The 22868-nt window shown below is 49.2% G+C and overlaps 8 protein-coding genes across 8 annotated transcripts; 3 read left to right on the forward strand and 5 right to left on the reverse strand.

Moving 5' to 3' along the window:
- On the reverse strand, window positions 1-3430 carry DEU56DRAFT_983275 (uncharacterized protein). The gene is made up of 3 exons (XM_041359941.1): window positions 3036-3430; window positions 1998-2973; window positions 1-1946 (listed from the first exon to the last, which is right to left on the reverse strand). The coding sequence occupies exons 1-3, from the start codon at window positions 3200-3202 to the stop codon at window positions 72-74; spliced, it is 3018 nt and encodes a 1005-aa protein (XP_041204479.1). The 5' UTR covers window positions 3203-3430; the 3' UTR covers window positions 1-71.
- A 434-nt stretch (window positions 3431-3864) lies between these two features.
- On the forward strand, window positions 3865-4677 carry DEU56DRAFT_572086 (uncharacterized protein). The gene has a single exon (XM_041346869.1). It carries the CDS (start codon window positions 4046-4048, stop codon window positions 4586-4588), a length of 543 nt encoding a protein of 180 aa, XP_041204480.1. The 5' UTR covers window positions 3865-4045; the 3' UTR covers window positions 4589-4677.
- A 2914-nt stretch (window positions 4678-7591) lies between these two features.
- On the forward strand, window positions 7592-8583 carry DEU56DRAFT_572446 (uncharacterized protein). The gene is made up of 3 exons (XM_041346871.1): window positions 7592-7807; window positions 7863-8490; window positions 8550-8583. Exon 2 carries the CDS (start codon window positions 7867-7869, stop codon window positions 8431-8433), a length of 567 nt encoding a protein of 188 aa, XP_041204481.1. The 5' UTR covers window positions 7592-7807; window positions 7863-7866; the 3' UTR covers window positions 8434-8490; window positions 8550-8583.
- Window positions 8584-9236: 653 nt separating this feature from the next.
- On the reverse strand, window positions 9237-11440 carry DEU56DRAFT_961897 (uncharacterized protein; the record flags this gene model as incomplete). Its single annotated transcript, XM_041359351.1, has 17 exons — window positions 9237-9590; window positions 9642-9859; window positions 9912-9969; window positions 10021-10048; window positions 10100-10159; window positions 10216-10356; window positions 10407-10422; window positions 10482-10493; window positions 10545-10569; window positions 10627-10664; window positions 10715-10740; window positions 10807-10832; window positions 10883-10900; window positions 10961-11069; window positions 11135-11148; window positions 11197-11278; window positions 11352-11440. The coding sequence occupies 17 exons, from the start codon at window positions 11438-11440 to the stop codon at window positions 9537-9539; spliced, it is 1014 nt and encodes a 337-aa protein (XP_041204482.1). The 3' UTR covers window positions 9237-9536.
- A 1000-nt stretch (window positions 11441-12440) lies between these two features.
- DEU56DRAFT_572366 (uncharacterized protein) lies at window positions 12441-13407 on the forward strand. The gene is made up of 2 exons (XM_041346870.1): window positions 12441-12592; window positions 12648-13407. Exon 2 carries the CDS (start codon window positions 12660-12662, stop codon window positions 13224-13226), a length of 567 nt encoding a protein of 188 aa, XP_041204483.1. The 5' UTR covers window positions 12441-12592; window positions 12648-12659; the 3' UTR covers window positions 13227-13407.
- Window positions 13408-13798: 391 nt separating this feature from the next.
- Window positions 13799-14365, reverse strand: DEU56DRAFT_916534 (uncharacterized protein; the record flags this gene model as incomplete). Its single annotated transcript, XM_041357869.1, has 3 exons — window positions 13799-14051; window positions 14116-14230; window positions 14287-14365. 3 exons carry the CDS (start codon window positions 14363-14365, stop codon window positions 13799-13801), a joined length of 447 nt encoding a protein of 148 aa, XP_041204484.1.
- Window positions 14366-14800: 435 nt separating this feature from the next.
- On the reverse strand, window positions 14801-17742 carry DEU56DRAFT_892567 (uncharacterized protein; the record flags this gene model as incomplete). The annotated part of the gene is made up of 7 exons (XM_041356320.1): window positions 17392-17742; window positions 17098-17340; window positions 16534-17048; window positions 16416-16484; window positions 16170-16367; window positions 15500-16117; window positions 14801-15450 (listed from the first exon to the last, which is right to left on the reverse strand). Exons 1-7 carry the CDS (start codon window positions 17532-17534, stop codon window positions 14801-14803), a joined length of 2436 nt encoding a protein of 811 aa, XP_041204485.1. The 5' UTR covers window positions 17535-17742.
- Window positions 17743-20074: 2332 nt separating this feature from the next.
- Window positions 20075-21734, reverse strand: DEU56DRAFT_743878 (uncharacterized protein; the record flags this gene model as incomplete). Its single annotated transcript, XM_041349031.1, has 5 exons — window positions 20075-20513; window positions 20572-20995; window positions 21049-21272; window positions 21324-21482; window positions 21541-21734. 5 exons carry the CDS (start codon window positions 21732-21734, stop codon window positions 20075-20077), a joined length of 1440 nt encoding a protein of 479 aa, XP_041204486.1.
- Between the last annotated feature and the right edge of the window lie 1134 nt (window positions 21735-22868).

The raw sequence follows: 22868 nt of genomic DNA on the forward strand, positions 1-22868 counted from the left end.
CGACTCCAAAAAAAAATAAAGAACGTATATGTCACATGTACACTCCTTCGCTCACTTCAAGGTCATTATTGTCATGAATTTTCAACAGGGAAAGGCAACGAGGCACCTCCAGGGCGTTCGCCGTGCACGCGGAACCGGTATAAACACGTATACCCATCCTTGCCCCAGTTATCCTTGACGACAAGCGCCACGATACCGAAATCTAGAGATAGATCGCGGACTTCTTGGCGAACGGGGAAGGTTTGGATGTTTGAATGCGCGTGTATATCATAGGTGAACGATGCCAGGCGGATGAACGGTACGTCCATTGGGAGCGTAGCCGGATAGTCGTCCTCGAGATCCGCTTCAGATATAGCTTCTTCAGCCTCCTTCGCAGCCTCTCGTCGCGCAGCTTGTTCTGCGCGCCATGCTGCAACTTTTTCCAGATTATCCTTGCCCTCTACTTGGCCCCATACCTCCATGTCTTTGGGAGCCGTGCTGAGATCGAATGCGACTTCCTTGGCGACGTGGTCAATGGTGATATCAGAGACGATAGCAGGGAAGGCAAGCATCACGCCTAATTGACCGTAAGACCCCGTCATGGGCCAGCAGTTCCCGCTGTGCAAATCCTGGTGCAAAGCGGTTATCGGCGATCGGCCGACTTCATATCCGTGGCCAGTAATAAGACCCAGAATCTGCCCTTGCAGCGTGCTTGGCCGCAACTCCAGCGTGCCACTCGTGAGATGGGGGATAGGACGTGCACCACCAGAATGGAGCGCAAAATCAGGACGGGAGATGATATCTTGAGTCCCATACCGTGCAATGGCGTTGTCGACGAGTTGGGAGATGAGTGAAGTGACGTCGGAGCCATCCGTTGACTTAATGGTCAAACCAGCACCGGTGCCAACAGTGGATGCCAGCTTGGACCACCAAGCTGTGCCAGCAGGTACGTTTACTGGAGCATGAGCAGCGTTCTTGGCTTGCTCCAGAGCGTCCTTTACGCTACCCTCGACGCCTCCGAGCCGCTCCTCTAGAATCCTCAACTTAGCCCGTGCCTCTTCGTCATTAGCAGGAGGTGGCATTGAAACCACGGTCTCCCTAGGCGCAGATTCAACAGCACTTAGCTGAGAATGCAGAGCTTGAATCTCCCGTCTAAGGTCAACCAGACTTTGACTCGAAGATGACGTAAGATGAGCTTCAGTGTCGGACACTCGCTTGGCTTCTTCACGAATTCGCGCCTCAAGAGCAAAAATTCGGTTGACAACATCTCCGTGTGCGCGAGCCTCAAGATCTTGTTGGGCACGAGCACGTTGTTGGTCAAGGGATAGACCAGACAGAGCGGCTTCAATATTTTGGAGCCTAGCACTAAGTTCGTCAAGGTTCGTGATCGGCGTGTCGGGTGCGTAATATGTGCGTTGCGGTGAGCGAATGGGTAGCATTTGAAGGATAGGATCATGAAACTGATGCCAGACGGCATAGAGAGCAGCAGCGACGAATAGGTATCTGGCAAGGGTGATGAATGGCCCCGCATTGATGTGTGAGAAAAAGGCGGCTGGACGCATAAAGATGATGTCAATGATCGACCCAAATATGCGGCCAAGAACGAGGGCCAGGAGGGCAAGAATGCGTATGGCCCAAGCGAAGAGACCCACAAGGAGCCGTACAATACGGTTCACAACCAGGCCTAAGAGACCTCCGACCGAGAATGATCGTGATGGCATGTCAGACGTGTTGGAAAAGCCATCCACAGCTGGAGGCTCATCCATCTCAGGGATGGAGTCAAGCCCTACTTCGAGGTCAGTTGGATCGTCGGACTGAGGAGGGACAGAATCGCGAGACTGAGGAGGGACAGAACCGCGAGACTGAGGAGGGACAGAACCGCGATGTATCGAGGACCTTGAAGGCGGGGGTAGGGAGTTACGTGCAATCGAACTCTGGGAGGTCGACGCGCGCTGAGCCGATGAGCGCTGTGAAAGGTGATGAGTAAAGACGCTGAAATCACAGAGGTTCACCCTTACCTGCTCACTTCCACTGCTACTGTCGTCGTCTTCTTCCTCACCATCAACATTGGTCTTGCTGCCTCTCTTCTTCTTCCGTCGCTTGTCGTAGCCCGCTACTGGCAGCGTTGTCAGAGGACCTCCACCTAAATCCTTTTTCTTAATCTTCCTTTTTCTTTTCCGCCCGTCGTCAGAAACATCGTCGGACTCCCCTTCGATATCAGACTGTGAGGGTTGATATGCCTTGTTATCCATGGACATCCGGTTCCGCTTGTGGGTGGATACGAGTCTTTTGGATGCGGTCTGCTCTTGCTGCTCACGAGCTATCTTTTGCCGCATCGTCTCTTGATACTCCAGCTCCTCTGACGCGTAGTCATAACTGGAGTCTCTGCCATTTGTGGTTGTGTTGACAGCTGAAATGTCTCCGGGTTCGGTTGAGCGGGGACGCATGTAAAAGGAGGTTGCTGACGTGAGGGCACGCTTAGAAACGTCGACGACCTGCTCAAAGGGGCTTTTCCCGCGAGCACTGCGGTCACGTTCTTGAGATTCCTGGTTGTCTTCGCCTTCGGAGTCGGACACATGCGTCATTGTGGAGTCCTGCTTTGAGAGGGGCTTACGCGTATTGCGCTGCGAAAGACGATTCGGAGGCGGCGCTAGTCGGCGACTGTTGGTGGAGTGAGTCTCTTTCTCATAGTCGACCGACGTGCTTCGAGGGACATTGAGGTTTGTTTGGGATCCAGAGGCCCATGCATTATTGGGATTACTGGGGTTCATCTCGTGTAATGTAGATGCGGCTTGACTGAAAGCGCTTGCGATATTGACAGAGGTGTCCTTTACACTCCAGGTCTCTGGGTTGAGCGTTGGTTGAGACTGCTGTAGTGAGCGTTCGCGCTTTAGGCGAGCGTAGCGGACGAGAGCTGTCTCGTCGTCTGCTGCGTCGGCCGTGGCTGCAGATGATGTGGGTTTAGGCGGTGATTTGGAACCTGCTGTTGGAGCTCTGACGTGCATGTGAAAATATGATGAGGGTACGGTTAAAAGATATGATATGATAGTGCTCACCCGTACGCGTACGAGGTTGTTATATTTGAACGTTGTGGACTAGTGGGAGGATTGACGACGGTTCTAGCAGATGGGTTGTTGTGAATTGTAGTAAGATGCGTCTTGTTGAGGAAAGTGTGGTGATCTAGACGTCTGCCTTGACCAAGAGGTGTGCCTGCGAATGACATATGTAAGCCCGTGCAAGGCTGCTACGAGGCGATAGCCTTGATTAAGAGCACGCTCAAAACACGTTTCCAAGGTGCGTGTTATGTGTAACTCGGCAGGCGTGTTGCGATTAGCGCTAACCTAGTAGTCAAAAAATGTGTCAGTGCACGTGTTCAAGTCGCCTGCTGGATTTCAGTTATTAGAACGTTGAAAACGAGGATGATGAAGGTGTTGAAGAGTGTTCCGTGGCAGACAACATAAAACATAAAACGCGACCAAAGCGTGTTCGTCAAATCACACTTGTTTATTCTTATTTGTACACAATCCATAGCCCACAAAAGGAAACCTTAGTATTCGACCACAATGAGTTGGCTTGCTTCCACTACCAAAGCGTCGCGACGTGGACAAAGCTCGATTTGTGGTCAATGGCCATCGCCTGTGACAACTGTTGCTGGCCGACAAGACCGTCGCTGACTCATTGTCAGATTGAACAGGGAGGTTGAGGCAAAGCTCGCGCACGCGCAAACAGCCTTCATTGCTGTGCCGTACATGTAAGGTTACTACATTATACAGCAAAGCAAGGAAGGCCGGTCTACCTTACCTTGGCAAAGCGTCATGTCGTGGACAATAGGTGCTATCCACAGTGGCAAAAATGCGCGGCGCTTGACCGCCACGAGGGCAACACCGTTATCGGCCTACGAGAACATCGGAACTCGTTAGTAAGTGGATCGTAACATATGCGTCCGCTAAAGTATGAGGTGTTTCATATGATGACTCGAGCACACACTGATGGTCTTTGTGGCGGGGTGGCCTATAAGTAAGGACGCGATTGGCCTCCTAGTCCATCTCTCACCTATAGCAGACCCATGCCTAACAACAAACACCGTCTCTACATCGCCTTCTACCATCGCACCTCAAAGCCAGGATTCCATTTCGCACTCATACTCTCACCCAAGAACGAATCTCGCAACGACTACCACATCTATCACGCAATCAACACCATCAAACATGGCATCAAATTCAATCTGAACGGCATGCCACAGTGGCGATTCGAACACAAAACCGTGAATGGTTTCCGGAAAGGTACAGCCATAGGAGGAAGGGTGCTCATCGCAAAGCTGCCTGCCCATGAACCGGTCGTTACGTATGCAGAACGCATCCATGATATCCTTGCGCAAGTGCCACTCGTACAGAATGATGCACAGTGGGATTGCCGAGTGTGGATGATTGAGGCATTAGCTGCGCTGCGAGCCAAAGGCGGTGACTTCAGCACGATCCCTGAGGTCACGAACAGAGACCAGGCTGATGGCGAATTGAAGAGGTTCGGTGACACGGTCAGGGATATCGCTTTGAAGGGGCGACCTAGCGGTGTTAGCGATCTGCCGCATATCGACATGAGAGTTCGTTGAAGATGAGGACTGCCAGATACAACATTGTTCCCACTTGTGTCCATAATTCATGTAGTATCAAGATCTATCAGTGAGATGACATATCGACCGTGTCGACTCATTTGATTTCTCTGGGAATCCACGCAACCATCCTGGAAAGACCAAGTCACGGAAATCGGCCTAGGCGCTGGCCCAAATTTCATGCTCCCAATTCGACACTCGCTTGCTCTAGAACCTCCCTTATCTCATACGTATGGTTTATATCTGCCGATCGCCTCGATCTCCAGTCAAACCTACACAATTCCGGCTTCATGCTTGGTGCAAGTGTATGAGGGCAGCTGGTGCAACAGTCAGCCTCTGAAACTCCAGTCGTGATGCGATAAATTGTCCAGACCTATTTCTCTCATTGACTTCAGAACACCAAGTACTATGGATACATAGATATCACGACGAAACTTGGGACAAAAAAAATCCGCCCTCCCTGCAGAGTACCCGGCAAGTGTTAATCACAGGCCATCGAGTATTTCCCCTCATGCACGCACTCCCGGAAAACAATCGAAGTCATGCCGGATGCAGTATCGGAGCCGGTCACAAGCTTATCGTGAAACTCTCGAACACCAAGGATCAAGCGTGGTCCCAGCACAAATTTCCCCGCCAGCGAGAAAACTTCAAGAAGACCAAAATAAACGCGCCACTTCATAGAATATGGTTCCTATAAAATGATGAACCGTGCCCACATGCAGAGGTCAGTGACGAATCGGCATACCACTAAGGTCGTCGGAGACAGATAAACAAGGTTCAAGCAAGAGATAGGAATAAAGCTAGCATGCGCAAAACTTCAGTGGACAGGGAGAATCACATCCACATGATGAGCTCACCTCGCAAAATAAAGTACGTGGGTTTTTATTAACACCGTGAAACAGTCTCCGACAATCCCTCCTGCAGATGAGCGTCGCAATTCACGGAAGTGTTGTCCCGCAATCCAGGCTGCTAGACACAGTATTGCGACCTCCCATACAGTGGCGAGTACCCAAGTCACGGAACCCAGGAGTATGCTATCTCCCCCGAAACTAATGATGCACTGGTATGTGCCTGAGAGAATGACCACCTCTGGGATTCGTCGATGAGCCTGGTGCACCTGGCTTTCACTCAAAATCAGGCTTACCTCCTGAAATGTCCGTCATTATTATTGCCGCGATCACTCCATTGGCGATGTTGACAGCCAGGAAGATGACAACGAGAAATATCAGCACTTTCCTGGATTGCTGATACATGGCATGTAATCGAGCAATCATGATCACTGGTATAACGTTTCAGTCAATTCAATATAACGGAGGTATTGCAGCTGCGCAGCTCACCACCCAGTATTGCATTTACGACAACACCTATCCAATCTAGTGCGATGTATCCAGTAGGGCCTAACAAATACAATAAATGTTACGGAAGATCACACGCTCGGAACAAACGAACAGCTGTGGTAGTCATTATGTTGAACCAAATGGTTCGCTAAGAACTTCACTCACCCCTACATGGGAGTGCAGTTGATTAGTGAGGAATGCAGGCATAGAAGTGGAATACTCACTATATTTGCTACCGGAATAAACACTGCATGTCGCCGGTCAGAAGAAATGAAAACAGAGTGCGAGGAGACATACACAATATTCTGATGCTGATCGCGAGAGATGGTTTTAGTACAACGCTATTGGCTTAGCCATCCAAACGTACATAATATATATTATTCCAGCATAGCGTACCTAGGATGCATTCAAGTCAGCAACTTGTCAACCACACTGATGACACAAAATACATACAGTCAGATACAGAACCGTCATGAGAGACCAGCGTTTCTTCTGCCGCGAGTTAGTTGCGTTTGTACGTCGTTCTTCTGATGCGGGAGTCCGCTCACCCAGATCAGTTCAACCTATAGAAGCATTCTTAGCGAGATGGCTGCTCCAGTAATAGCATCAACCTACCTCTTGACCGAACGTAAGGCCTGGAAACATCATACGATAAGAACGTCAGTGGTTCTTTCATACTCAGTTTTGCTCACTCCAATCGTATATCAACCCAACGGTGGAGGCAACTGCATAACCACAGTCAAGGTTAGATTGACACATCACCGTCATCATCCGACTTGCTCTCTACGAACCTGCATAGTAGCTGACGATACGACTTGCCTTAAGGAACGGCCCCAAATCGGTGTCGTTTGAGGCTAGGGACATGCTAATAGATGATGAGAGTTAGGGAGCAGCGACCTTGGCAAACGTATGACGATGGCGTTCATGCTCGATATTATATAGCCCGCCGTATCAGGCACTCGCCATTGCCGGAGCGAGATTAAGGAATGATACACATATGTCCCTGCCTTGATTTGCTGAAGTAAGTGTTTCAGCGTGAAAGCGAAATGGAAATGGAAAGTTTATCCAGGCAGATATACGACATCATTCAAGGATCAAATTTAAAGTAGATGTTTGGCCATCAAACTGCAAAGCACGCACGGGGAAATTTTGACATGGAAAGCCGCTAAATATCGAAGAACTTATCTGTGATGAAGTTCTCCAACTTGCACACCACATTTAGTCTGCTGTAAGCAGACCGAATAGAAGGAAAACGGTCGTTCCTTCTTTAAAGTCATGTACGTATGTACAGCCTGGTGTGACGCGACGCCACACTGAGATCCATCGCCTTCAATTCAAATCTAAAATCGCAGTTTGGTGATGAAACAGAGTGTGGGAAAGGCGTACCTGGGGACGTACTGTTGCGGGAGATGCAGCGTATATATACGGAGGATGAATCGATGACAGCACGGTGCTGGTCGGGCAGGTCGGCGGTGATGGAGGTACAGGAGTCGCCTCTGGACATGGACCTGAGAGTTCGGGGCCCGAACATGGAGGGGTTCCGCATGAAACGAGCAACGTTGCAGCGAATAGGCTTTGGCTTGTTCCTCCTACACAAAATGGAGGAAACGAAAGCAGAGCTTTAAATTACCGCACCAAGGCTGAATCAACACGTGACTAGTACAAACTCTTCGTTGGCTTGAAGGAATCTTGCGACAATTACTAACTCAACGGCCCTCTAGATCTCCTGCAGCTCCTCGTCAAACTCCTCGTAAAATCCAACGGACGGCCAGCCACCAAATATTCTCCCCCCGCTGGCTCGTGCTGCCCTGCCTGTGCCTCTAACGCGTGCGCGTCGATTCTCAAGCGCCTGCACCAAGTTACATTTCTTGCGTTGACGCAGGTAAGGAATCGCTTGAGCTGAATACTCTTGTCCATCATAACATCCGTCCTCATAGACCCATGCCTCGCAATAAGCACCGTCTATACATCGCCCTCCACCATCGCAACTCAAAGCCAGGATTCCACTTCGCTCTCATGCTCTCACCCAAGCAAGAAACTCGCGACACCTCTGTCCACGACTGCCATATCTACCACTCCATCAACACCATCCAGTCAGGCGTCAAATTCAACCTCAATGGCATGCCAGAATGGCGGTACGAACACAAAGCCGTGAATGGTCTCCGAGAAGGTACGGTCATAGGAAGGGTGCTCATCGCAAAGCTGCCTGCACACGAACCGTTGGTCATGCAGGCAGAGCACATACATACTATCCTTGCGCAAGTGCCGCTTGTGCAGAATGATACACAGTGGGATTGCCGAGTGTGGATGATTGAGGCATTAGCCGCGCTGCGAGCCAAAGGGGGTGACTTCGGCACGATCCCAGAAGTGATAAATGGAGGCCAGATGGAGGGTGAAATAAAGGCGTTCGGCGATATGGCCAAGGACACTGTTTTGAAGGGGCCAGGCCCGCTGCCCGGCTGCGCCAGCGATCTGCCGCATCTCGACATGAGAGTTCGTAAAAAATGAGAGGTGCCAGATACCATCTACAAGACGTCGATGGTGTTGTATTTACGCGAGGTCCAGGCATGTGGGCATTCCCTTTAATTTGCAGCAAATGTTCCTCACCTATAAGTCGTCTGTAGGAATTGGAGGTTGCCTTAGTGTGGGCTCGAATGCAACGAAGTCGCTCGCTGCTACCTCGGTAAGCCTCTTGTCGGTGTCCACCACATGGTTCGTTCGCGCATACTCTTTCTTTCAATCGCCGCACTCATCCATTTATTTTCAGCAAGCCCACGCTTTGACCCCTTTGCTCACGACTCCAACCGCTAATCTCCCGCAGTTTCCTTTCTTGACACTGCTGATCTCGACTGTCATTCTTTCTCACGCTCAGCTTTCGTAGAAACACTGGATGGTTACAGCTCTGATGAGCGCACATCACTTCATTTCCCCCCACTGGAATCATGCACAGGTCAGCGCTTCAATATGTTGATCGATTCACCGAGTTTGAAATTGGATACAGACAACGCAGCGATGATAGCATGGGCTTCGATGCATCGGTTCCTTGATGGTGACTATGATGACTATACAATTGACCTCCGCGAGTGGAGCATTGAAGATATCAGATTAGTATGAAATGCCTTGTAGATGTGGCTAGTTATGTGAGCTTCCTCGATGTACTTCTCGACCATACAAGGACTGCTGCCAATCCCCGATTTCCACAGGAGGGTCTCTGTCGAATACTAACACCAATCATTGTCCAACTTTTTCAGTGACCTTCTGTGCAAATTCCGAGTGGCTTTATGGCTGAGTGAGACATTGAGTCGATTTGATATGCACTTTATGAGTATAAATTCCTCTGTGACGAGAATTTTGTCGCGCTATTGCAACGTGGTTTTCTTAGTCGCAGGTGGCGGATGGCAAGGCCACCAAGTCTCGGATTCCACGTGTATGTGAATTCATGTATGTCGAAGGACTTTAGTTTTAGGTAGTAGTGATATATGAAAAAATGGAGATATAATGGACTGGGTTTCCCTCGTCTCCCACCGCTGTGATGATTTAATAGGTAAAGACTCATGTGTTCCATATTGCGAAGAGACGGACAGACAACAATGCATACTAGTACCGGTCTATCACACCGACGAGAAGGAACTCGTCTCTACCGTCACCTCAATGGGGCGATGTGGCTAAAGCGTGACAATCAGTACTCTTCCATCGCCAGAAACGCAACTACTGACCACGGCAGATCGAGTTTTATGCATCCCTTCATCGCCGGAATGTTTAAACATGCTCTTCCGGGATCCCTGGGATCCCTCGTCTTGCAACGCCTTGATATTCAGCTCCGGGCGGTAGACCGCGTGGCGCATATGAACTTCAGAAGAATTGTTCTTAGTATCTGTGGTAGGCTGCAAGTAGCTTGGCGCGTTCAGGAGTGCGAGGAACGAGTTGACATATACTGAAAAGGAACCAGTGATCAGCACAATTTTATAAGAATGCTTTGGTCATACATTTAGCCAGTAAAAATTCAACGCTGAGGAAGATAAAGTCGTGCGGCATCGCTGCACACTGTAGGCAACCTCAGAGACAAGATGGACAGTACAATCATTGAAAGCTTACTGTAATCACAGCCACCATTGAACATATGCTGCATGAAATATGAGTCAAAGATGTGGACTAGTCTGGGGGGGAAGAATACCTTGTCAGACAACCAGTGTTGATGATGTAAGCCATAAGCTTTGTTATTATGGAATCGGTGCTAAGTACTCCATGTTAGTATGGTAGATCTTTTGCAGTGAACAGACTGCCCTTTACCTAGAGAATCCAGTACGGGAAGTAGCGAGGAGATAGCATAGCGATGATGCAATAACGACATCGATAAAAGTAATCGTGCCCAAAGCCAGATATGTCGACCACTGGATTTTAACAAGATCCGAGAACATGCGACACTGATACCTACTCCTATCAGCAAGTCGTATAGTTATGGAGTACGCTGTTTCACTCACACGGCCCAAATCGTGGCTGGCATTGGATTAACATGATGAGCTGACAACAAGGGTACCAATTATTTGAACTCTCACAGATGGAAACGCCTGAAAAATCATCAAGATCGAGCGAGGAGGAATTGCATGTGATAGACTTACCTGAGGTTAGGATTACAATTATACCCTGATTGGATCATCAGAATCAAATGCCATTATACATGATTGTCGATTTCAAACCCACCACTGTTACAGGGAGGGCTCTTGATTGGCCCTTGGCGACTAGGTACATTGTATCAGTCGTAGAAATCCATTGATAGGGAAACACATACCTATCCATATGCGATAGGCATACAGACTGCGAACAAATAAAAAAGTGTTGCTTGAATCCTTCAAGTTGTATATAACAGTACTTCGAACTTACGCATGTACCCCGTAGATGATTAAAACCTGCGGTGCATATGTAGGACAGATCGCATGGCATAGGAAATGCAACTTACATCGATGATGATCTGAAGCTGCACGAGCCCGTCAGCATTGTAGTAAGGGCTGCACGAAGGCAAAAAGTAAAAACTCACTTTGAAGCTCCATACAATGTTTGTGAGTGCACTGATGTTCGCGTAGTTCGTCACCAAATAATAGTAGATGCAATGGACTATTAAAAACAGGTGCAGAGCATCGAGTATCCTAAAAGTTCAGGGGATGGCGTAACCTCGACGCGATCGACAATGGCAGCGGGAAAGTATACATACCAGAGCCAGAGGACCTAATGTAGCGTCAACAACTCAACTGATGGAAGGAAGCATGAACGTACGGCCAGTGTATTGAATGTGATCCCTGTGCCCTTGTGCGTCTGAAAGTAGAAGAAAGCTTGAACATTGGTTAGACCAAAGAGCCTGTTCCATGAGATATATTAGGACGACAGGACTCGGTGAGGTGCTAAGCTTTGTGGGTATATAGTGTACTAACATTGTTGCAATGATGACCCCGATAAAAAGTGCCCCAAATGTGTTCCCGAGTTGAAGTTGTGGGATGAGGTCCTGCGTTGAGGAAGACATGGATGTTGACTGAGGCTTGAGCGCATTCACCCAGCAAAGCAGCATTTGCGTCGTACTATATATCCCGCAGCCACATTAGGACAATGAGGCCATGGGATGGCCGCTATCTAGATCATCTAGTATGAGATGGAATGTATAGCTTTTGTGCTAATAAGTGGGAGCATACCTTTCAGATATGATGATACAGAGCCTCACACAGTGCCGGAAGGAGGATGGAACACCGTTTCGGAAGTTTCAATGTACCATCGTGATATTTCCATCCATGGTCTGTCGGAATCGCCAGTATCATACACGCAAATTCCAGGTCTATCAATAGAATGCTGATACAAAGTGAGATCAATGGCAAATTGTCAATGGGCAACCCACAGGGAGAAAAGACGAACTACATTTCGCGCCATACATAGCTTTCGGTGGAAGCAAGGGGGTTCACCAGGGTATTTAATGATGTAACGCCTTGCAAAAAGTTAGTGATAACTTACATGTATAAAACTTAAAAGCAATACGTCACTTGCGGGGGAATAAGTAAAGAGGTCTGTAGACTGTTGAGTGTGTGAAAAAATTAATGTACGACCTTCGTGCCGACCACATCAATATGGGCGTGGCTATTTTGACGCGGTCCTGCCACAGTTGTGACGCAACCATCAGTGGACTAGGGGAGGGGATCCTAGAAGGATGTATCGATGATGTGGTGCAGCGGTGGTTGGGGAGGGGATAGAAGGTATATAGAATCTAGATGATCATCACATTTGCTTACACAGCGTAAAACAGCGCATTACTACTGAGGTGAAATTCGGTGAAATTTCACACTTTCCATAGATTTCCACGCATTCACACATGACGTGGCAACGTTGCAGCGAATGGGCTTTAGCTTGTTCCTCAATGGAGGAAACGAGAGCAGAACCGCACCAAGTCTGAATCAACACGTGACTACAAACATGTCATTCTGATCATTGGCTTGAAGGAATCTTCAACCGCCATTACTAACTCGTTGGCCCCCTAGATCTCCTGCAGCTCCTCGTATACTCCAACGGACGGCCAGCCACCAAATATTCTCACCCTGCCGCTGGCTCGTGCTGCCCTGCCTGTGCCTCTAACGCGTGCGCGTCGATTCTCAAGTGCCTGCACCAAGTTACATTTCTCGCATTGACGCAGGTAAGGAATCGCTTGAGCTAAATACTCTTGTCCATCATAACATCCGTCCTCATAGACCCAGGCGGCCATGCCTCGCAATAAGCACCGTCTATACATCGCCCTCCACCATCGCAACTCAAAGCCAGGATTCCACTTCGCTCTCATGCTCTCACCCAAGCAAGAAACTCGCGACACCTCTGTCCACGACTTCCATATCTACCACACCATCAACACCATCCAGTCAGGCGTCAAATTCAACCTCAATGGCATGCCAGAATGGCGGTACGAACACAAAGCCGTGAATGGTCTCCGAGAAGGTACGGTCATAGGAAGGGTGCTCATCGCAAAGCTGCCTGCACACGAACCGTTGGTCATGCAGGCAGAGCACATACATACTATCCTTGCGCAAGTGCCGCTTGTGCAGAATGATACACAGTGGGATTGCCGAGTGTGGATGATTGAGGCATTAGCCGCGCTGCGAGCCAAAGGGGGTGACTTCAGCACAATCCCGGAAGTGATAAATGGAGGCCAGATGGAGGGCGAAATAAAGGCGTTCGGCGATATGGCCAAGGACACTGTTTTGAAGGGGCCAGGCCCGTTGCCCGGCTGCGCTAGCGATCTGCCGCATATCGACATGAGAGTTCGTAAAAAATGAGAGGTGCCAGATACCATCTACAAGAAGCTATGTGCCCGCTTGTGCCCGCCGTAATACTTTCGTAGCAAGATGATCACGTTCACCGTGTGGATAGTGCATACCCCGAGTCGACTCAATCTATCTAGCAACAAGTGACAATAAGTAAATATTATGATTATTTTCCTTTGTACTTTCCCTGGAGGACTGATGGCATGATTACATCGGTGGAGTGACGCTAGAGCGAGCGATGCATGCATGTTCTTATCCTGATACATGTATAGGGGCTGGCCACAGACGGTCCAATCGGACCCATAGTATGCACAGTAAAGCATCAAATCGACGCTGGTTTCAGAACTGAAACCGGACATGACTCGGGGCATAGTTAGTATGAAGACATAGTCGCGTCAACATCGTGCACAATCCAGCACCAAGAGCCTCCGGCCCTCCGCAGTGGGGAACATAGCCCAATGCGTATGCGCATGTAGGCAGGGCTCACTAGCGCATGAAGAACTGACTCATGACAACCTGTCTGTCCCATGTGCAAAGTGATTAAGTAGATGATGTACCAGGCAATTACGAAGAATGACGTAGGACTACAGATGCACACCGCTTTCTTCTTCATTCTCTCCAGTTGAACCAGTTGACCCAAGACTCGAGTTCTCTCCCGGAAGAGGTGCGTCCAATGGCTCGAGGCCATTATCACTGGACCCAAATCCACCACGCCTACCATTTCTGCTTTCAGCTTCCGGTTCAGGAGGAAGGTCATAATGAGCGCCAGTGGCATTCGATGCTCCGCGCTGAGTGAGCGCCAGCTTGAGCATGAATATCCGCTCATCTTGCGATGCTCTGTGCGTACGCGTGCCCCGATCTTAATAAGTGCAGCAAAGTTGATGGACTGCGCTGTACTAACAACGTCTGATTATTTTCTTTGATTGCCTGTGCGATGTCTGGTTCTTCTGCATATTCCTGGAGTTCTTCTTGCGTGCGCTTTAGATGGGAGATGGAGTTTTGAAGACGACCGATCTCTGATCTTCGATGAGCTTCATGTTGGATATGTGTATTTGAAATCGTGGTAACATACCATCGGCAGAGACCTCGGGGTCAAAAGAGATAGCTTGCTGAAACGTGAATGGTTGAGGGTGACATGGAGTAAAATCCATCGTGCTCCTTGGTGCGAAGGAGGTAGTGGCCGGTAGGTCCCTATGAACTGACACGAATTGCTGAGTTATGGTATGCGGACCGGACGGCACCTGGCCCGGGTGATTCCGACAACTCCGTCGCCCCTTGCTTGACTATGGCCCACAAGTTGACAACAGCCCACAGCAGAAATTTCGGGGCGTCGAGGTCATTCATATTTTCGTGCTGGTTCGGTCTTTGAAGCTTTCAAGCACGAATTAATTGGGCATGCGGGAAGTGACCGGGCTGTCCCAACCCCTGCTTGTCTGTCTTCATGGCGATGGCGACCTGTACTTGCATGACTCATTTTCTTAATATCCTCTATCGAGAGTGATCGATTGATCGCTCGTATGTAGTGTGAATGTACAACTGAAAAGTTTCAAGCATCTATACGCAGAAAACAGTATATAGGGTCAAAATTACTGTGAACGCTCGCTGAGCTTCATCCAACTCTTGGAAGTGGTAAACTTGAATAAAAGATCATCCATATCCGAGTGTGATTCCTCGACGTCGACGTTTGTCTGTTGGCCTCTTTTTGCCCTCGATCCCTGTTGAACAAGGCGAACACGGCGATCTAAGGCGGCTTTGTCGAGCACCAAAAAACACTCCATGATGAGATCCCACATATCCGAACGTACGTCATTAGGGTCGATGTTGTCCGAGGGTTCGTAATCGTGGACATTATTCAGAAAGGATAACTTCTTCTCACCACATGTGCCGGCGCCTGAAGTTGCCCATATATCCAAGGGGCGTGATTCCGATTCTAGGAGGACTCCTCCCCTATAACGCAAGAAAACCCAGGCGAAAACCCACATGAACGACTCCAGATCATGGCGATACAAGTGTTTTACTTCGCCTCGTTGACCCTGTGGGGAGAGAAGCTCGAGTGCCATGAACGGCACCGTGCCCGTGCGCTCGTTGCCCTGAGGGCCCACCACATCCGCCAACGATGATAGATCGTAGTCGTTTAATACACCCATAAGCTTCCCAAGTGTGTCACGGTACCACATCATGTTTCCAGGGCTGACATCTCGATGATAGACCCCTGCCTTCCACAAAGCAATGTGGCCTGCACGTAATGTTAACGAAGAGCGACATAAATGCCACGAAACACGTACATAGGATACATTGCCGCCACACTTCAAATAGTTCTTTGCCCTCTAGCTTCGTGATGGGGTTCAGCTTGCGGAAAATGAGGACGTGGAGCACGCGACTGCCCGCGGTGGATTCTGGAACGCCAAGCGCTTTCCGGATGGCGGACGTGGGATTCCTGAATGTGTGGTGATAGAGCAGCTCAGGAATATGGCCTTTTACGGATTCTTCCTTCTCAGCGATCTCCTTAACCTTCTTCAAGATTTCCGGCTCGCTGGTGCGATTCTCTTCTCCCCAATAGATCTTGGCCACCATCTCGGTGAGTCCGTGTTTCTTGGTGAGCGCTGTGCTGGTGACAGGAACCACATTGGTGGCACGTCCTTGCAGTCCGTAATGGGTAACTCTTTCTTCGTGGCTGGTGTGAAGCAGGAGATCCACAGGTCCCAGGTCTGCATCCTGAATTGTGATTTTCTGGCATGTCTTTGTATGTGGAAGAAAGCGCGTGTTTCGGCCCCAGTCGTCAAGCTCGAATCGTTGTAAAGCATACAACAAGACCATGAATCGTGGGAGATCTTGAATAAAGTTAATGCCGGAGCATTGAATGACCCCTTGCCGATCATAATACCAGATCCAGATTACATCGTCTACAAAGCGATGGTAAGAGCGCGACCAATGTCGGCAAACGAACGAACTCACCGATGACGATGAAATTGAGCAAATGATTGACTCCCAGATTGGCCGCAAACATTTCGGCGGCGTAGAGACCCGTCTGGACGGTTACATGTGGCTTCTTGTAGTCGGGCGTGTAATCAAACTTGTTGCCGGGCTTGAAACGCTTGGCCGCGGATCCCAATTGTTCCCCGCCCTTGCGCTTGGAGCTGGACTGGGGCTTAGCTGGGGCCAATTTAGTGTGATCCCGAAATCAGAAATATGATCACCTACATGCAGATGCGGACGCAGGCCCAGGTGCTGCGGCATTGCCGAACGCGGCAATACGGGGCGACCGGCGCGCTGCAGCCAATTTAGCCCTCAACTCGGAATCCGAAATGCAATCACCTACGTGGAGGGTCGGATGCAGGTTGTTTTCTTCGGGTCTTCTTCGGGGCTGCCGCGGGTGCAGGCGTTGGGGGGTTGTCAGGCTCAGGATCATCCACCCGCAGATATTCCGGTTTGGTAGGAAGATGGTCTCCGACTTTATACGAAGAGGGGCGCGGGTTAAGCTTGTTTGGTTTTCGCTTGAACTCGATACAAGCTAGCACATCTTCCCATCGGAGATTCTTTTCCGGTTTTGCGGTCGCATTCGTGACCCCATGTTCACCTCCTATGAGGCCATCGTATTGCGGGAATGCTGCGAGTGAGCTGTGTGAAGGAAGAAAGACGACGTCGGGCTTCCGAAGAGATTCCTCCTTCTGGTGGGACTGGAACATAGGCATATCATTTTGCTGACAGATCATGTCCACGGCGGAGACAACAGGTCTCATCCCGTCAACCTTGATCTCTTCAAGACAAGCAAGCGCAATGTTGGTGACTTTTATGAAAGGGGCGTAATATTTTTCTTCGTGTCCTGGACGTAAACTTGCAATCGTTGTAAGCATGAAAAGCCCAGCATCGAAGAAGCACTCACTAATCATTCAATTCATCCTTGATGCCTTTAGAGTGAAAATCATTGCCCTTTTTAGGGTCCGCCGCTGCCACGTCTCCGTTGCAAACTGGTAGAACTGCCTCGAGGCACTTTTGCAGGAGATCAGGCTGCTCTTTCTCCTTATTGCAAGAAGCGCGTTCCAGGAGGACTTGAAGCATGGCATCTACCTTACACGTCTTGGCCTCCTCGATGTCGCGCTGAACCCATGGACTGACTTGCGGGACGCTTCATCAAATGTTAGGTGCTGCTCAATAAAAAAAAAGGAAAGGTGCTCACTTGACGCCGAGCAGGCTGATGTGCTCACTGACGGTAGCGGTCCCGCGGTTGTTTGGCGTGGATTTTATTTTGCCATCAAGATTAGGTACTGCGTTTGCGCGTGGTGGAGTAGACGATGTGCCATTGTCGCCGGGAGGTGACATGACACTAGGTGTTGTTGTTGCGCCGACTCGGCGTTGTGAGGAGAACTAGTGAAGTGGGGAAGATTTAGAGGATAAGAAAGAACGACGGATTCCTGCTTCCCCTTATACCTGGTCGATTGATGTGTCGTAAATGTTGTGGACAATATGTGGCGGTTGTGGGTCCACTGGCAATTGACAATTCGCAGTTCGACTCCGACGACGCGTTCCCATCAACACGCGCACGTGATGCTGACTTGATTCAGAGTCTCGTCAAGTCCTGCTTGTAGCTACATCGATCAATCTCATTCTTAAAAATTAAACCTGTTAGTTCCACAAAATAAAATCGATCTGAACGCCCAAGCTTGAATGTAGTTTATGTTTTTTTGTGTCGAGGGGGATATGGACCGCGTACATCCCGTTCTGTAGGCACTGATCAATCATGCCAAAACTGTCACCCTAGAAAGTTCATCTGATTCTATCAAACAGAAGTTCTTCTAAAAATCTCAAGAACCTTGATTTCGGAATTTATGTTCTCAGAGGGGAACGGAGTCCGACCCTCGCGCCATAGCCCGCAGAAAGAACAAACGCACGCCGACTCATCCACAGTTCTCTATAAGTATTCCTTTGTTCTCCTACTAAGATACACGATCGTTACCCCCTTTAGATTCCTGCGCCGTATAATCAGCATGGCACTAGAACCGTAAATTTTATCTGTGGTGATGTCGGACAATCAATACATTTGAAAAGAAAAATCGAACTGCAGTCATTGGCCAAGTGGTGCTCGTAATACTTACTACATCTCAAATCCTTCGATCACTCCTAATCGATAATCGATAATCACTCGCAGGAACCTGCATTCCAGGGCCTCGTATCCTTGTTCGTGTACTCCTCGGTCAATCTCACGGTCCTAAGGAATAGCGATCCATCCAGCCCTTTTGCGCCCTCCGGTTCCATACAATTAAAGTAGTCCTTGGGTCGTGCACCATAAAGAAATGCGCGAAGGCGCGCAGAGTCTTCACATATGCTCGTTTGGGTGCGTTATTGCAGACTGAACAATGTCGAGCAATGGGTTAGCGACCTTTACCTTTGAGGAAAGATGGGAGGTGGCGCTAAAGAAACCTTGGATGTCCACTCGAAGGAAGCGTCGCGTGATCCACCACACAAGGGTCGAATCAAAGTATCTGCGAAGCAACAGAGCTTGTGAGGTTTTCAATGTATATGCAGACCTTGGAGGTTGGCGGCAGTTTTGTCGGAGAAGGTGACCATGACGTACGCCATGCGTGACAATTTGGACAGTTGATATGCTGGAGTAGCATCGCCATGGAAAAACAGTGTATATTCGAAAGGTCGTATCAACTTTCAAGCACTACAAGTCAGATTCGACGACGGGTCAAGAAGCAGCCGCTGTATTATCACAGGTTAACACAAGTTGAGTCGTTTTGAAAGCTAAAACGTCACGAGTTGTCGTGCAGAGGTTCAAGGCGTCAATAAACCGTCGAGACATATGCGTGTGATAATGAGAAGTACGCTGTCTGCAGTCAAGGTTTGGACCGAACGAACTCGTATCTTGGGTGTGTACTTAACGAAAAATGTTGTGAAGCATGGTAAAAGTGGATACACCCACCTATACATCAGCAAGCTGCCCATCATCCCCCCAGCAAGTCAACTCCAACCGTGCTCATCACAACCAAAGTCCACCAGAATGGGGGAAGAAGCAATGCAACCCATTGTTACAATCACTGCTAGTATCCACAATCGAGGGTTTAAACGCGGATAACTACACTCGTAGTCTTTCATGATAAACAACGTATAGTTGTGTATGTTAATTACAATGGGGCTATATTGGAGAAAACGGAAAGGCATCACAAGTCGGTGAAGGAAGGAGAGCTCACCGCATGAGACGGAGACAGCGGGGAATCGCCCACCCAAGGCGGGAAATTCAGGATCAGTTTTGTGGACTTTTCTGAGATATTGCGGATGGCCAGGCTTGTTTATGAGAGTCATGTCGAAGCGTTCGGTTTTTACCGTGTGTGAAACCTCCCCGCGCGCATGGAGCATATCAGTGTTTGTCCGGTCGCCGAACGTTCACAAAAGTCGGTGAACATTCACCGGTGAACCACCAAGTCTGAGGTTTCCTGCTCGCTAGTTTGGTTCTCCTCGCCCCACAAAATCTTGGCCACCATCCCAAGACTAAGAGGACAACAGAGAACGACAGTGGCGCAAATTTGGTGGACCATTGACAAATTCGATGTGACAAGCCTGCATGGATTTTTTTGGGTTGTTGTCATGAGGTGGGATCTGGATGATCGATGAAGTAGTGCTAAACCTAATGCTTTGACTGACATTGTAGGTTGATCTTGAAAACACGTGACTAGCACGCACAAATAATATAGTATGAATTATCCAGGAACTTAGACTGTGAATGAACATGCAACATTTATATTGAGTGATGAGTCGGACGATTAATACATTTGATAAACTTGAAAAGAAAAATCGAACTGCAAGTCATTGGCTGAGTGGTGCTCCTAATACTCACTACATCTCAAATCCCTCGATCACTCCTAATCCCTCGCAGGAAATCCTGCTTGGCTCCACGTACCCTTGCTCAAGTAATCCTCAGTCAAACTCGCAGCCCTAAGGAACAGCGATCCATCCAGCCCTTGTGCGCCATCCAGTTCCGTACCCGTAAAGTAGCCCTTGGGTCGTGCACCATAAATCGAAGAGAAATGCGCAAAGGCACGCTGAATCTTCAGCATATGATCGTTTGGGTGTATCATTGCAGACTGGACAATGTCGAGGAATGGGTTGGCGACCTTGCCCTCGGATGAAAGATGTGAGGTGGCACTGAGGAAGCTATGAACGTCTAGTCGAGGTAAGCCGCGTGTGATCCACCACGCAAGAGTCGTTGCGAAGTATCCGCGAAGCAAAAGTACTTGCGAGTTTTGTGGTAGGTAAGGCAACAGGGATGGAAGGAAGAGACTTGAGGTGACGAGATGCATACTGAGCGTCCCAAAAATTAGTTTTTATTCTCGCAAATGACCACCGTGATGCCACTTACAAGAAGAAGTCTGCTGTTAGGCCTCTGTCTTTGCTCCATCCGCCAATAACGTAGATGAGAGTGCTCGTCCAAATACATTCCTCCATCTTTCGGTCGATTTCCCCTGGCTGTGACGGGTCAATTGTCCATTGTTCAGCGTAGCGCCATATAGCAGCACCGTGCTCAGACATCATGCCGTCAAAATCTTTAAAGTGCTTCTTGATTTCCTTCGGTGCGAATGTCGAATCTTCCATGATCTTGGCAAGAATAGAGAATGCATGTATTTTTCGCGGTTGTTCGAGCTGAGAGGGTGCAACAGATGTCTTTGTATTAAGGAAAAGCGAGGCAAGCCGAGTGGTTGTCTCCTCCACTGCAGTCGTGCCGCTAGGCTCAAAAAGATGCGATGGCAAGAACTCACGCCCATGCACACTGGTCAATGCGAGACCTTAAGATGTCTATGTCAGGGATCTGTTCAAGATTATTTGTCGCGTCGCTCACCTTCAACAACCATGCCTGGAATGCCAAGTTCAGCGCCATATCCCACATGGATGAAGGCGTGTAACACCGCTCCAAGGAAGCGGGCCAACATCACCGGATGGGCAGACGCATCTCGTCCTTCTACAAAGTTGTACTTCTTACAGAAGATGTATTCCTCCAGCGTGGCGCTGACGCCCTTTTCCTTGACAACCTTACTGAAGAAAGTTATGTACGCGGTGTAAAATCTGACAAGGAATTGATTGAGTGGGGCCTTTCAAGCGTCATGATGAACTTACTTGTCGTCACCTAGATGTTCTGTGAAGTTCACTTCGGTGATAGCCTCGGGGGCCACGATAGCTGGGCGCTGGTTAGAGCCGTCTTGCTTGTAGAACTGCTCGATCAGAGATCCACTCGCGCCCACAACATAAAGTGCCAGAGCGCGATGGGTGATATGGCTTCATTGGCGCTCGAATCAGTAAAATGGGACACAGATTAGTTGAGATGCATACGCACTTATGAAATAGCAGGTCGTTGAAGAAAATGTGGTACTTGGTATGGTTATCCTTCAAGACGTATTTCAAAGCTGCAGCTGCTTCTGGGGAAATACCAGGGTAACGTGGAGGGGAAAGCACGGTCGGTGGGGAAGATGAGGAGGGAAACAGGGCATCGAGTTCTCTGTCGTCACAAGTCTGTTGAATTGCAGTCATCTTGATCAAGAATGTAGAAGGGGACGTGATGGTGCCTGCAGTGGATGAATGCTCGAGAGCATGTATTTATATACCTGTTCTATGGTTACAAAGCGCTACTGGTAGGGTGGTGCATTTTGGGTATTGCTTGTCTGGGATCCGGATTACATACCAACGCCAGAAATCCTGTGTTAGGCACCATTGTACAGATGTACAGTTATTGCTCTTCGGCATGACTAGGATCCGGAGACTTACACTCTGACTTCGATGAGGCGTCTCTGCGGCCAATGGACCTAGCTGACAAAGTCTGGGTCTGACAGAACCTCCATGACTAACATACGTGTGAATCTTGCCCACCCACCTAGACCACTCCACCATACTGTGTGCGATCCGATCGTATCGGAAAGCGACAACTCGAGCGGACGCGTCGCGTCTATCACAAGTATGAAGTTGGAAGTTGGAACTGTCTAGATCTCAGTCTGCGACCCTGCGCAGTGCGTTCCATGCCATAAGCTTGCTCGCTCGGCTTAATGCGGTCGGAGTTTTATTTAATACGCTAGTTCTTGTCTATGCCATCCCGCCTCACTGCGCCGATCCTCAACACACCGTCAGCTTCAACCATCACAACCACGAGCACAACAAAACCCATGGAAATTAACACTCGCCGCGATAGCGTCAGCGCCATCGCCTGCCTTTTTCGCGCATCCCACACCCGCCCTTGCCGAGTACAAAGTACCGATGGGCCCTATTACTACCCACTTTCATTGTAACGTATTGGAATACATGCAATGAAATCAATACGGTCCTTCTCGTTCGTGCTGCATCTGCTCTGTCTACATGTTCGATCCGCATACAGGTGCCACGTCTGATCGAAACGGACCCACGCAGACCCCCAGAGTCTACGACCGCCCCTAGTCTGTCCATGTCCCGGACGTTCTCGATGGCACACGGCTTCCCAGTTCTCACAACATCCGGGAGTAGGACGCATCGACCTAGCTACAGGTCGATTATTCTTGAAAAGACAATTATTGCATCATCGCCGTCGACGAATATCGCCATATTCCAACATTTTTGCGTGCGCCTTGTACCATGTCACGCAAGTATATCATCAGTTATGGCTCAGGGAACGTCTCAGAATGGGCCGTACCAAAGACC

Source organism: Suillus clintonianus (genome assembly GCF_016758775.1).
Source record: "Suillus clintonianus strain FC179 chromosome Unknown DEU56scaffold_88, whole genome shotgun sequence".
Classification (NCBI taxonomy): Eukaryota; Fungi; Basidiomycota; class Agaricomycetes; order Boletales; family Suillaceae; genus Suillus; species Suillus clintonianus.

Excerpts from the sequence above, each read along its gene's own strand:
- DEU56DRAFT_572446 (XM_041346871.1), top strand. The coding sequence starts at position 7,867 with ATGCCTCGCAATAAGCACCGTCTATACATCGCCCTCCACCATCGCAAC.
- DEU56DRAFT_572366 (XM_041346870.1), top strand. The coding sequence starts at position 12,660 with ATGCCTCGCAATAAGCACCGTCTATACATCGCCCTCCACCATCGCAAC.
- DEU56DRAFT_983275 (XM_041359941.1), bottom strand. The coding sequence starts at position 3,202 with ATGTCATTCGCAGGCACACCTCTTGGTCAAGGCAGACGTCTAGATCAC. Across the intron at positions 2,974-3,035 it reads ACAACCTCGTACGCGTACGG|AGCTCCAACAGCAGGTTCCA; the intron begins GTGAGCACTATC and ends CATGCACGTCAG. Across the intron at positions 1,947-1,997 it reads GTAGCAGTGGAAGTGAGCAG|CGCTCATCGGCTCAGCGCGC; the intron begins GTAAGGGTGAAC and ends CACCTTTCACAG.
- DEU56DRAFT_572086 (XM_041346869.1), top strand. The coding sequence starts at position 4,046 with ATGCCTAACAACAAACACCGTCTCTACATCGCCTTCTACCATCGCACC.